General features: G+C 36.7%; 1 protein-coding gene across 2 annotated transcripts in view; it reads right to left on the reverse strand.

The window, feature by feature from the left end:
- The window catches only part of Fancd2 (FA complementation group D2), a 57755-nt gene that overhangs the window by 30548 nt on the left and 13336 nt on the right, over positions 1-13871 (reverse strand). For both annotated transcript variants that reach the window (XM_046425485.2, XM_046425484.2), the window contains exons 10-19: positions 12616-12703; positions 12007-12111; positions 11524-11621; positions 11051-11159; positions 10459-10488; positions 9234-9377; positions 7603-7737; positions 6509-6640; positions 3679-3786; positions 743-852 (exon numbers count right to left, since the gene is read on the reverse strand). In XM_046425485.2, coding sequence (XP_046281441.1) covers positions 743-852; positions 3679-3786; positions 6509-6640; positions 7603-7737; positions 9234-9377; positions 10459-10488; positions 11051-11159; positions 11524-11621; positions 12007-12111; positions 12616-12703 — 1059 coding nt within the window. The remainder of the gene's footprint in view (positions 1-742; positions 853-3678; positions 3787-6508; positions 6641-7602; positions 7738-9233; positions 9378-10458; positions 10489-11050; positions 11160-11523; positions 11622-12006; positions 12112-12615; positions 12704-13871) is intronic.

Consider the following 13871-nt stretch of genomic DNA (forward strand, 5'->3'; position numbering starts at 1 on the left):
AAATATAATGACTTTGATCACAATTCTGTAAATATTATATATGGTATACATAGTCAAGATTAGAAGGGAAGATAGAAAAGTAGCAAAAGACATTAGTTAACTTCTCTTATGACCCCCAGTACTGGGGCATGAAACCTGAGCACCATACCACTAAGCTATTTCTGCAGCCCTTTTAATTAATTAATTTTTAGTTGTTGATGGACCTTTATTTTATTCATTTATTTATATGCGATGCTGAGAAGCAAACCCAGTGCCTCACACAAGTAATCGCTCTACCACTGAGCCACATCCTCAGTCCACTTTAATTTTTTTGTTTGTTTGTTTTTGGTACTGGAAATTGAACTCAGGAGCACTCAACCACTGAGGACATCCTCAACCCTATTTTTGTATTTTTATTTAGAAATAGGGTCTCACTGAGTTACTAAACACCTCACTATTGCTGAGGTTGGCTTTGAACTCATGATCCTCCTGACTCAGCCTCCCAAGCCACTGGAATTACAGGTATGTGCCATCATGCCTGGCTCTCCCTTTAATCTTTTGAGACAGGATCTCACTAAGTTACCCAGGCTAGCCTTGTCTTTCTTCAGCCTCCAAGAAGCTAGAATTACAGGTGTACAACACTGCACCTGGTTTCTATCAGCTTTAATGTCTACTGTTAAAGCACAAAGTAACATTTTATTTTCTAAGGCAGCAACTTGATTGATGGATCTTGAGACACACAAGTCAGAATCTTCACGCATACCTGTCTGTCGCCATGACACCAGCCATGGTGATAGCACCAATAATACCAATAAGTTTATACTTAAATATGGTGCTAGAGAGCTGCTTCCGTACCACCAGATGCATGTCATCCTGCAATGAGAGAAAGATGGAGAAAGATGAAGATGCTGGAATGGCACAGCAAAAGAATCTATGGATGCTGAGCTTAAAAGAAAACTAGAGTAGGAAGGGTTCTGTCATTTACTATGTGATCTTCAGCAAATTGTTTCATCTCTCTGAGTCTCAAATTTTTCTCTATAAAATGGAAAAGATTGCTTTAAGGATTAGAGACAAATTATAAAAAATTTCTAGAACACTGCCTGGCACATGATAGACATTCAATAACAAACTGTTATTATCATCATGGTGGATGTTCTATACGGTTATGTCCCTGTTCCTGGCTTCCTCAAAATATTATAAATCACCAAATGACCCAGCAATTCTATTCCTAAGTATACATCCAAAAAATAGAAACTAAAACAAATGTATACCAATGTTCATAATAGCATTATTCAAATAGCCAGAGGTAGAAACCACCCAAGTGTCCATCAATAAATGAAATAAACTGTGGTATATATAAAATTGATTATACAGCTATAATAAACAGTTAATTCTGGGGGCTGGTGTTGTGGCTCAGTGATAGAGTGCTTGCCTACCTCATGCGAGCCCTAGGTTCGATCCTCAGAACCACACAAAAATAAATAAATAAAATAAAGGTATTGTGTCCAACAACAACCAAAACATAAATATTAAAAAAAAAAAGAGTGAGTCTTGACATATCCTACAACATAGACAAACCTTTAAGACATTATACCAAGTGAAATAAGCCAGACACATAAAGACAAATATTGTATGATTCCACTTATATGAGGTATCTGGAATAGACAAATCCATAGACAGTGGTTTAGAGATTAGGAGGTGCTGAGAGCAGGGAAATATAAAATTATTGGCTAAAGAGTAAAAGATTTCTATTTGGGATGATGAGAAACTCCTAAAATCAGAGGAAATGTTTGCTCTTTGTTTTTATGCACATAAATGGTTACACTGTAGCCTTTTCATACATAAATATAACACATTTTGATCGTTTCCATCCGCATTAGCCCCCTTCCCCTCCCTGCTCCCTTTCTACCTTCTCTAATCAGACTCCCTTCTACTTTCATGATCTTTTTAAAAATTTCCCCTATATTCCACATGAGAAAAAACATTCAATACTTGTCTTTCTGAGCCAGGTAATGTTCTAGAAATTTTTTATAATTTGTCTCCAATCCTTAAAGCAATCTTTTCCATTTTAGAGGAAAAATTTGAAACTCAGAGAGATGAAACAATTTGCTGAAGATCACACAGTAAATGATAGAATCCTTCCTGGTCTAGTTTTGGTTTTTTTTAACCCAGCACCCATAGATTCTTTTGCTGTGCCATTCCAGCATCTTCTCCTTTCTCTGGCTTATTTGCCCTATCATGATGATCTCATGCCCCTGAATTATTCACCTAAAAACTGTTAAAATGGTAAATTTTATGTTAAGTATATTTTACTAATTTAAAAATAATGAAGGCAACCAACAATAAAATTAAAAAAATAAAAATAAAAATAAATAAAAATAATGAAGGGGGTTGGCAGTAGAGTGCTTGCCTAACATGTGAGGCCCTGGGTTCAATCCTCAGCACCATATAAAAATAAATAAAATAAAGATATTGTGTCTAACTACAACTAAAAAATAAATATATATAAAATAGAATCAATACCTTATAAAAAATAAAAATAATGAAGTAGTTTTACATCATTGATAATGAAGCAATCTCCAATATAGTCTTCTAAATGCAAAAAGCAAAGACATAGAATAAGAGGAGGGAGGGGAAGACCACAGATAAACACAAATTTGTAAATGCTCAGAATTCTCAGAAAGATATAAATAGGGATACTGTCATTAGAAAGACAATTCAGATGCCTAGAATACTGGGAGAGAGGGAGTTATTTTTTACTATATATCTTCTATACATTTTGGTTTTTTTTTTTTAATTTTTTTTGTAGTTGTAAATGCACAGAATTTATTTTAATTTTTATGTGGTGCTAAGGATCAAACCCAGTGCCTCACACATGCTAGGCAAGTGCTTTGTCACTGAGCTACAGCCCCAGCCGCCTTCTATACATCTTGAATTTTGTATCACATGTATATATTATCTTGCCAAAATATTTTTTTAATTAAGAAGCACTGGTTGTTCAAACTATAGTCCAATACAGATTACCACCACAAGGTGGCACTAAAGATACAAAATCACTAGGAGTTATAATTCCAACCTAACTGCTCTTAATTTATTTATATAGAGAGGGGGGAGAAGGGAGAGGGGGGGAGGGGGGAGAGGGAGAGAGAGAGAGAGAGTATTTTTTTTAAGAAGAAAAAAATCTCTAAAACACTCAAAATAGAACCTGAATAGCTTTTTTCTTTTCTTTTTTTTTTTTTTTGGTACTAGGGATTGAACTCGGGCACTCGACCACTAAGCCACATCCCCAACCCTATTTTGTATTGTATTTAGAGACAGGGTCTCACTGAGTTGCTTAGCGCCTCACCACTGCTGAGGCTGGCTTTGAACTCATGATCCTCCTGTCTCAGCCTCCTGAGCCACTGGAATTACAGACATGCACCACCATGCCCGGCCTAAACAGCTTTTCTTTCTTGATTTTACCAACCCATCTTTACTCCAAAAGACCAAGTTTCTCCAAGACATAAGATCCAATCTACCAAGCACCTCAGTGCCTGGCAAACAGTAGGCACTTTAATGCTAATGGTAAGAAAAGAATGAAAAATTCGGGACTGTCACTATGTATTCTCTTTTACATCACTACTGCACAGTTTAGAGTGATTTGCCTAGCAAAATTTTAGTAAAGAAGTAAAGATTCTTTCTTAACACACAAACTCTTACCTGAATGTGGCTGCTAGCTTCGTGTTTGCTAAATGCCAACATGCTAAGAATATAGAAGAGTTTTCGTATTTGCTGAGGGGACATATTATCCAGATAATCTAAAATGCCCTGTGATGGGAGTAAAATAACAGTGAGTTTACTGGCTAACATTTTTTTCTCTTTAAATCAGAAACTTAAAATCCTTATAAGAAACATAAACATATAGCACAACAGCTATTCACCAAAAGCTTAATTTGTGAACACTATGCTCAGAACCTGAAGATTTCATATTCTGAACGTAAGCTGAAAGGGCTTATGAAGCTTTGTAAGCCCATCTTATTATCAGAGACTAGGAAGCACCACCAGGAAAGATAAAGTCTCCATACTCTTGAGGCTGGCATATTTGCCCTTATCACGTTGGCCTCTTTGTCTTCCTAGTACACCTCTGACTTCACTGTATTCTTTATTTCCACTCTTCCTTTTTTTTCTCAGTGAAAACAATATTCCACCAAAAGTTGTCTCTAATCCTACTCCTTATGATGTCATCCCTTTCCAGCTTCTACTCCATGAATTATTTATCCTGTCTCTGCAGATCTGGAGGAGGTCACCAGGAAACTGTACTTTTTGACCTTGGGCAACACCTCAGTTTTCTCTTATAAAGGGATAACAGAAGGCCTTTCAAAGGTGGCCTGAGGATGATGTAGTACTAGCTTTATAAATTTTCAACTAATTAATTAAAGAATGTTTTCCATTTCTTCCTTTCTATTGAATCCTTCTTTTGGTCCACAAGTTATCTCAAACCTCGTCACCTAAATATATCTCCCTTGTTTCTCTCTCAAGCTACTCCCTCCCCCCCTTAAGTTTTCTCAAATGTTGACTCCATACCCCCAAGTTATTGCTCCTTATTCAAGTAACACTCTTCTGACAAAGGTTACCAGAGATAGCTTAACTGCCCAAGAAAATGGCTTCTTGTCGACCTTCATTCTCTATACCATCCAACACTACAGAAAATCCATGAGTCTTGAAGCTCCCTTTCATCTGGGCTTTTTTTTTTTAATATTTATTTTTTAGTTTTAGGTGGACCCATATCTTTATTTTACACTTATGTGGTGCTGAGGATCAAACCCAGTGGCTCGTTCATGCTAGGTGAGCACTCTACCACTGAGCCACAACCTCAGCCCCTCAACTGAGCTTTTACTACCTGACATCCTGCTAGTTTATATTATTCACCTTCTTGTTTTCTCATTCTCCTTGCATGGACATTTGCTCTAGTCTACCACTTTAATGTTCTCAAAATTTCTGCATTCTCCTGGGCTTCCGCCTCAAAAACTGTCTCACTTTAACTCACACCTGTATGGTTATCGATATATGCACATTTAAACTAAACCCTCCTCCACACATGTCCCCTAGGCTCCAAACCAGAATTTCCAACTCTCCATAATCAGGTACATATGGAGATACCAAACTGAATTCATTATCCTTTCTGCAGAAGATGCAACTCTCTTCCGGCTCTTCTCAGCTCAGGAAATGGACAGCCAATCAGATAGTTTTCTAAGATACAAAATTTGGACCTAGTTCTCTGTTCCTCATTTGTTAAATATTCCTGATAATCATATGGATGGTAACACTAACTTGTCTTAAAAGCAAATCATTCCCTCTCTTTTCTTATTCTCACTCCTTTGGACCATTTCAGTGGTCTCCAATCCAACCACAATATGTGATTAGGTCAACTTCTTATAAAAATCTTTATTAGCAAGCCAGGAATGGTGGTGGACAGCTATAATCAAAGCTACTCATGAGGCTAAGGAGGATCTCAAGTTCAAAGCCAGCCAGGTCAATTTAGTGAGACTCTGCCTCAAAATAAAATAAAAAGTGCTGAGAATGCAGCTCAGTGGTAAAGTGCTCACCTAGCATGTGTGAGACTAGAGTTCAATCCCCAATACTTAAAAAAAAAAAAAAGTCAGTACTGGCTCCCTATTGTTTATAAAATCAAACTGAAACTCCTTAGCATGATTTGTTTGCTTGATTCTTACAGTACAGGGCTCGAACCCAGGGGTGCTCTACTACTGTACATCCCCAGCCCTTTTTGATTCAGGGTCTCACTAAATTGCCCAGGCTGCCTTTGAACTTAAAACCCTCCTGTCTCAGTCTCCCAAGCAAGTGGGATTACAGGAATGCACCACCACATCCAGTTTTAGCATGGTTTTGATACCCTCTATACCTGGCCCTGTCCTATCAGTCTCAATTCCTAACACTTCCTGCCATACCCTACTCTATATCCATGCTTTTCCACTTATCATCACTCAGGCACACATGGACTTAGGCACTACTTTGTTTCTGCTCACACTGTTCTCTTCCAGAACTCACTCCTTCCTTCCTTCCTCTTGGAGTCTTTCCTTTCCTTAAAAAAAAAAAAAAAAAAAACTCACTCAAATGGTAGCCCCGTTTTGAAGGCTTTTCCAGCTTTGCAGACCAAATTTAATTATTCCTTCTCTGTTATACCTATAGCAATTTCTCTTCATTACAGACTTCATCATTTCTATTTCAGTGACTTGCTTACGTGTCTTAATCTCTATCATCAAGGGCAAAGATCTTTACATCCAGAGCACCCAGAACAGTGTGGCACATAGTTAAGTATTAAGAAGTTTTACTGAATGAATATGTAAGTGATGAGTCATTTTTTCGTATTATTGGCCCATCAATGTACTTCCTTCCACTCTTCCCACCCATTGTAATGCTCAGAATCTAAAGAATACAAAATAAGTGACTACTAACAGACATTAGATTACTCTCAAACACATTCAACAAAGAAAAATTATTCAATACATACAACAAAAGAGCCAAGACATACCTTCACAAAGACAGCATTCAGTCTCATAGCAGATGGATTCAATCTTATCAACTCAAGGAGGACATCCAATGCAGTATCAACTTCCGTTTCATTCCCACTGCAGACATGGGTCACTAGGGCACCAACTGCTTCCTGTACAATGCAGAGAGGGAGTCAATAGGACAGTGTGGGAAAAAAAAAAATACGGCACAGTCTATCAAAAGGGGTTCATGCCCAAGAACTTTCCAGTTTCTCCTTTGTTAAAATCACAACTCACCTGGTCTTATTATTTATTATCTAATTTTCATTGTCATTGGCTTCAGACAATGGAACTTCACTATCATCCCATCTTAACCTATTTCCCACAATTTATCAGTGAACACTATCTCAGCCCTCCTGATTTTGATCCTTGGTGTATCTTTCTTTCTCTTTCCCATATGAGTTGAATTTTACTCTTAAAGTTAAGGTTGGACATCATCTGTTGAAATTTCTTGAAAAGATGGCACTCAAGGAGGTAAAAGTTTTATAGATTTTCTGTTTTGGAGAAGAGGAGGGTACCAGGGATTGAAATCAGGGGCACTCAACTACTGAGCCACATCCCCAGCCCTTTTTTGTATTTTAGAGACAGCATCTTGGTGAGTTGCTTAGCTTTCATAATCACTCTCCACAAGTATAGCCCTCCCTCTGGATATGCACTATTAAATTTTGTGTCTCATGTTCATGGGGACAGTGTTAGAACTTAAATATTTCTCATTTATTTTTTACTATACTTATTTTTAAGGGACAACTCTAGGATCAAATGGAGTTTATTATTTAAAGCTAAGTTTGTCATCCCTGTACTGGGAAAGCTACCTAAAAACCCAACCCATTCAGCCATGTGTATCTGAAGTAGAATGAATTTGGACTTTAATTTTAGACCCAAAGAATTCTGAAGCTCACAAGATACCCCACATCAGACTCCTCATTTTAAGACAGGGAACAGAACTGACCTTTCCTAAAGTCCAGTTCTTTCTTAATGCTTTCCAACTGAAGAAATAAACATTACATCACATGCAATTCACTCAGAATTCTTTCATTCTCTTACCTCCTTAACCAAAATAAATATTTCAACATACCTGCTGGCAGTAAGTGTCAAAAAACTTAAATGAGTATTTGTATAGGAGACTGCCAAACAAAATTATATTTTGATCTTGAGAGTGGAACAAACTCTGAGCCAGTAATAGAATGGATGGACAAATATCCTTCAGAACCTGAAAAAGCAAAGAATAAACAGAAAACAAACTATGGGAAAAACTATTAGAAATAATTAGTTATTATTTAATAATTAATAAAATAATTATTAGAAATAATGGTTATTTCTAAGAGTTGCTATTAACCACTAGTATCTCTTAAGAAAATATCCCTTTTGGTTGGGCATGGCAGCACACACCTACAGTCCTAGTGACTTGGGAAGAGGATTCCAAGTTCAAGGCTAGCCTGGGAAATTTAGTGAGACCCTTTGTCAAAAAAAAAAAAGAAAAGAAAAGGCTAGGGATAACTTATAACTCAGTGGTAGACTGCTTGTCTTATATGTGTGAGGTCCTAGATTTGATCCCCAGTACTCGACAAAATACATAACATAATAATACAAATATTAAACCCATTTTCTATATAAAATCTTAAGACGCAACTACGTATTTTTATTAATTCCTAAACCAAACCCTTCTAATATTTAGCTAGCAAAACACTACTCCCAGCTTCTGAAATTCCAGTTTGAATGGTTCACATTTTGATAAGAATCATCACCTGCGGTTCTCAATGTCAAATGTTGAAACACTAATGGATCAACAGATCCATATTTACATCTCTACTAGCATTCTTCTGGTTCTTATTTTTTTCAAGGTTTTTACAAACATCTTTGGACAAGATTTTGTAAGGCCAATTTACAAAGCTGCAAGTTGCAGAGAACCAGACAAGTAAAATGACAAATGCAAAATTAAGATTAAAAAGTCTCTGGGGCTGAGGTTGTAGTTCAGTGATAGAGCACTTGTCTGGCATGTGTGAGGCACTAGGTTCGATTCTCAGCACCACATATGAACAAATAAATAAGTAAAGTCGATAACTGAAAAATATTAAAAAAAAAAAGATTCAAAAGTCTCAATAATGAGATGACAGGCAGCTGTAGAAGACTTTTATCTTAGATTAAAAATCAACTTATAGGGCAGAATCCGAAGACCTGAATTAAAACAATTCCTATAAAAGAACTGAATTTAAGTCAGTTAAAATTAGTTTTAATTTCATGAAAATCAATCTTAAAAAAAAAAAAAACAAAAAAAACCTTAGATTTGTTTACTAAGACGATAATGTCTCAATCAAGGTAATAATCCTATTTTGTGGGCTGGGATGTGGCTCAAGTGGTAGCGCGCTCGCCTGGCATGCATGCGGCCCGGGTTTGATCCTCAGCATCACATACAAAGATGTTGTGTCCACCGAAAACTAAAAATAAATATTAAAAAAATAAATAAAAAGAATCCTATTTTGTTGGATTTTTCCCCTAAGTACTGGGGATTGAACCCAGGGCCTTGTGAATGCTAGGCAAGCATTCTACCACTGAGCTATGCCCTCAGACCTCTCACATGTTTTGAAATGTTGGAACTCCTTCTGAAAAACAAACACTCAGCAAAGATATTAGGAATTCTACACTGGATAGGAACAGTTACCTCTCTATATATGTCAGACTAATATTGCCTAACTTTCTGACACTTACCACATAATGAATACAGAAAGTACTCTCCAGCAAGTCTTCTTGAATAGAGCCAGATCGGATCTTGTTTTTTACCACCCTCTCAATGTTCTTCTTTGCCTGAGTATTAGTGCTATAAATGATGAAAATCATTGCCAGGTCGAAACTCTATTGATAAGTACACAACAGATGAAAATAGTTAGTAAATCAGTACATTTACTATAATAAAAGAGTAGCTCTCAACATTTTCCCATTAAAACTCAGAATAAATATATTTACTTTTTCAACATACTCCCATGGGAGTGCCTCAATTTTCACAAAAGCCAGAAATATTTTTCAAAGAAATAAAGTGCCATGATTATTAACCACTGTCTTAAAAACACATCAGAACATAAGTGAAAGTGATATTATCAAAGAAGTAATTTTGAACATCTTCACATTTGTCAAAAGATTAAATCACTTGCCAATTCCAGAATATATTTTCATCATTAAAAAAACTGTTTTGTGGGCTGGGGTTGTGGCTCAATGGTAGAGTGCTTGCCAAGCATGAGCGAGGCATTGGGTTCAATCCTTAGTACCACATAAAAATAAGTAAATAAAATAAAGGTATTGTGTCCACCTACAACTAAAAAACTATTTTTAAAAAAATATTATTTTCAGTCTTTTATTCCATATCAGAAAAGCTTTTAAGATAGTCTTTCAACAACAACTGAATAGTCTAACAAAAATCCCACAGAACAAAACAGATTCCAACTAAAAAAAAAAAAAAAAAGCTTTAGGGAGATCAAATCAGTACATAAGAAACTCAATCATCTGGCTTCTAGAAATAAGAGAAAGACCAGTACCAGATCTTGACAGTGGGAAGACTTTGATCTACTCAGGACTACATGGATAAAGTAAAGTAAAACACAAAATGCCATCATCTCGACAATTCCACCAGGTAGGAGAAAGAAAGGGTTATCAGACAAAGCAGGGATAGGACTGACCCAAGTAGAGATGTCACTTTCTTTGACTACAACTTATGTTTGAAATGTCCAGATTTCTCTTTCTGGATACTATAGGCTTATTTTGCTGCAAAAATTAACCAGTAGGAGCAGACCATCTGGCAAGTTGCCCAGTAGCAATTATTTATTGGAGGAGCTAGAGAAGACACAGAAGGAACAACTGAAGGGAGAGAGAAAACAGAACAAGCTAGCTGAAGTCACTACTTAGACTATAATACTTAAAATTCGTAGGACAAAAGCATTACCTTGTGCTCAGACTCAATGTTTTCAATTGCCTGGGGAAAAAGAGGGTCACAAAAACATTACGACAGATCAGTGGAACATTTCTTCATGCCTTATTCAGCATGCCCTGTTCTGTGACTTGACAGCCAATCTGCCAATCATCTATCATTTTTATCTCAGTTTTTATTTCTAAGTTTTTTTTGCGGGGGACAGGAACAGGACTGAACTCAGGGGCACTCAGCCACTGAGTGTACTTTATTTAGAAATAGGGTCTTGCTGAGGCTAGCTTTGAATTCATGTTCCTCCTGCGCACTGGCATTATAGGCGTGCGTCACCATGCCCAGTTATTTCTACTTATCTTTTTTTTTTTTATTTTTATTATTAGTTGTTCAAAACATTATATAGTTCTTAACATATCATATTTCATACATTTGATTCAAGTGCAGAACACAACAGACATTAGTATGGCAATATGTAAAACAGTGGATGTGTAACTGATGTGATTCTGCAATCTGTATAAGGGTAAAAATGGGAGTTCATTTCTACTTCTTACTTACATTATCCATCACTGATTAACACCCCTTTCCTCCATGATGTTCCAAAGATCTCACTCACCTTAATCCAGGCTTCTGAAATGATTTTCTCATACCTAACAGTCAACTTTAAGATATCAAAGAGAAGCATAACACAGTTTGGACTGTCATCTTCTTGGTATTCTGAAGAACTACAAGTAGAAGAGAGGAAAAAAATTGTTTCTTCTACTGACCAAAGAAGAACATCTCAGTACCTGTTTCCTAGCCAGGTACCTGGGAGCAAGTCATAATCGCATATGTAAAAAACTTGCAGTCCAGATGGAAGTGATCTGAATGGCGTTTCTCTCTCTCTCTCTCTCTCTCACACACACACACACACACACACACACGACGTGAGAAACTAAATGGTACTGTACGTGAATGTAATATTACTACCATTATTTGTAAATTTTAAGTATTAAGTTCCAACAGTCCTGACTTTCAGAAAAAACAGATGTCAGAAAACTTTTCTTTTACTGCTAGAAAAAGGATGGCAACTGTCAAAAGCTCTATTACCTTGCTCCTGTAATTTTCAACTTGATTTGGGAAGCCTGAAACATTGATGGCAAAATAAAATGCTGCAGATCCAACCTCTCCCGAAGCTCAGAAATTACCTGAAGAAAGTAAAATTAGCCATGTTGTTGTGGTCATAGTGGATAGAGACAGCCCATTCTCTCGACAGAATTATAACAACCCCTTAAAGACTGAAGAAAGTTTAAATGCTGGACAAGGCAACATTGAAATAGTTGATGAGAATGGTTAATGCAGGTATAGTATGTCACACCCAAATTCCAGAATTCTTTGAGGTACACAGAAATTCCTGTAAGGGCTTATACATAATAATCAATCATAGTATCATTCTTTTCCCTGAATGCTATGTGGATTAATCAGTATTTATCATTTAGTTTGGGGCCAGAGAAGAGCAATATGGATCTATTAATTTAAATAAATTTATCCTGATGTACCTTTATCTACGTTGGGTGGGAAAGAGTACTATACCTCAAGTGCATTGGTGGCTGTTATGGAATGAAGAATGAACTTGATTATCACAGGTAAGTCAACCAAAGCGACTGAGGACAGCTTACCCATCACCAACTGGCGGACCTAAAATTAGAAAGCACACAAACCTTAACTATTTCCATGTCTCTACCTCAACCCCAAACTGACTTCTTAGGTAAAATCAGAAACATAACTCTCAGTTTTCCCATCCACAACTTGAGGGAAAAAAACGCCTTCTTTTGCTATCCTCCAAATTACAAGTTTTCAATTGTTAATGCAAAAACTTCCTCACAAACAGCTGGCAAGTGTATTGTCTTACATTTTGAAGCCCGAATTCACAATTGGCTCTAAGAAAGCATAAAAATGTGTTATCCCACCAGGCACAGAGATGCATGCCTGCAATCCCAGAAGTTCAGGAGGCTGAGACATAAAGTTTTAACTTTAGAGCATCTGAAACTCACTGAAGAGAAAAAAAGATCAAATGTCATTCAGTACAGTTTCAAAGGGCAATTTTCTTTACATAATTTCTTCCAAGGTAATGCCTAACTGACAATGGTTCCAAGAGGTCAGAAAGCTGGCCCTGTTTCTGGAGGGCACAGTCTTTCCTACCTTAGATAGGAAGGTTGAGTCAAGTCGGAGACTGGAAAGGACATCCAGGATTGGGACGGTAAGGGGAGTATTCTCCATTAATAGGTCACTGTGAATGTTGGAAAAAGAAAGTTGTATAAAGGTTTAAAGAGAACTAGGCAGATTAAACACTTGAGAAAAATGACTCATCAGATTATGGAAAGACAGGATACACAGTTGTCCCTTGGTATCTGACCTTGGATTTCTGGACCCCACTCCTCATGGATACCAAATTGAATACATGCTCAAGTCCCCTACATAAAATGGCATAGCATTTGGATATGCCCTATACAGTTCCCTATAAACAGTAAATCATCTCTGAATCATTTATAACACTTAAAACTAGGTAAATGCTATGTAAATAGTTTTTCTGCTATATTTTTTAGTCAATGAACCTTTATTTATTTATATGCAACGCTGAGAAATAAACCCGGTAACTCACACATGCCAGGCAAGTGTTCTACCATTGAGCCACAACCCCTGCCCCTCTTCTACTATATTGCTTAGGGAAAAATGACAAGGAAAAAGTCTGCACATGTTAATACAGATGCAGCATTTATTCTGAATAGTTTTGATCTATAGTTGATTGAATCAGAGGATGTGCATACAGAGGGCCAGTTGTACTCAGTTCCAATTAAAATACTGATGTTATATTTCACTAGAAGCTGTCTTCATTATAAAAAAAAATACATGCTCATTGCTCATTATAAAAATTCAAGTAAATAAATTAAGAAACAAGAAGCCCTCCTTCACCACACCAACTACCCAGAGGTCACTATTGAGTTTGGCAAACATCCTTCCTGAAAATAGAAAAAAAAAAAAAAAACAAAAACAGAACAATTACAATAGAGCATGATTAAATATAAAAGATGCATATACAGGGTGCTACAAGAGCATACAGTAGTGAAAAGTATAGGGATGGACTCTAAAAGAAGGCTGTACAAAAGAACAAGCTGGCAGGAAGCAGGCAAAGTGAGCAGTTAGGACCCCACCCAAAGGGAGCATCCTGCCCAAAAGCACAAAAGCAAATCACTGGACATATTTGGAAGTAGGCAACTGCAGAATTCAAATTTTTTAAAAACTACCTCTAGGACAAGTAAAAAGTTACATTAATACAGAAGCTATATTCTAGGGATGTAGTTCTCCCTTCTTTATTACTAATCCACCAATTATAGTACTATTTTTCAAATGAATGGCAGTAAGCAATGGGTATCAGCAACAGGTCTAATGCAGGGAGT

The sequence above is a fragment of the Marmota monax genome, unplaced genomic scaffold (genome assembly GCF_021218885.2).
Source record: "Marmota monax isolate L192 unplaced genomic scaffold, Marmota_monax_Labrador192_F-V1.1 WCK01_AAM20220418_F8-fsc00028, whole genome shotgun sequence".
NCBI classification, from domain to species: Eukaryota; Metazoa; Chordata; class Mammalia; order Rodentia; family Sciuridae; genus Marmota; species Marmota monax.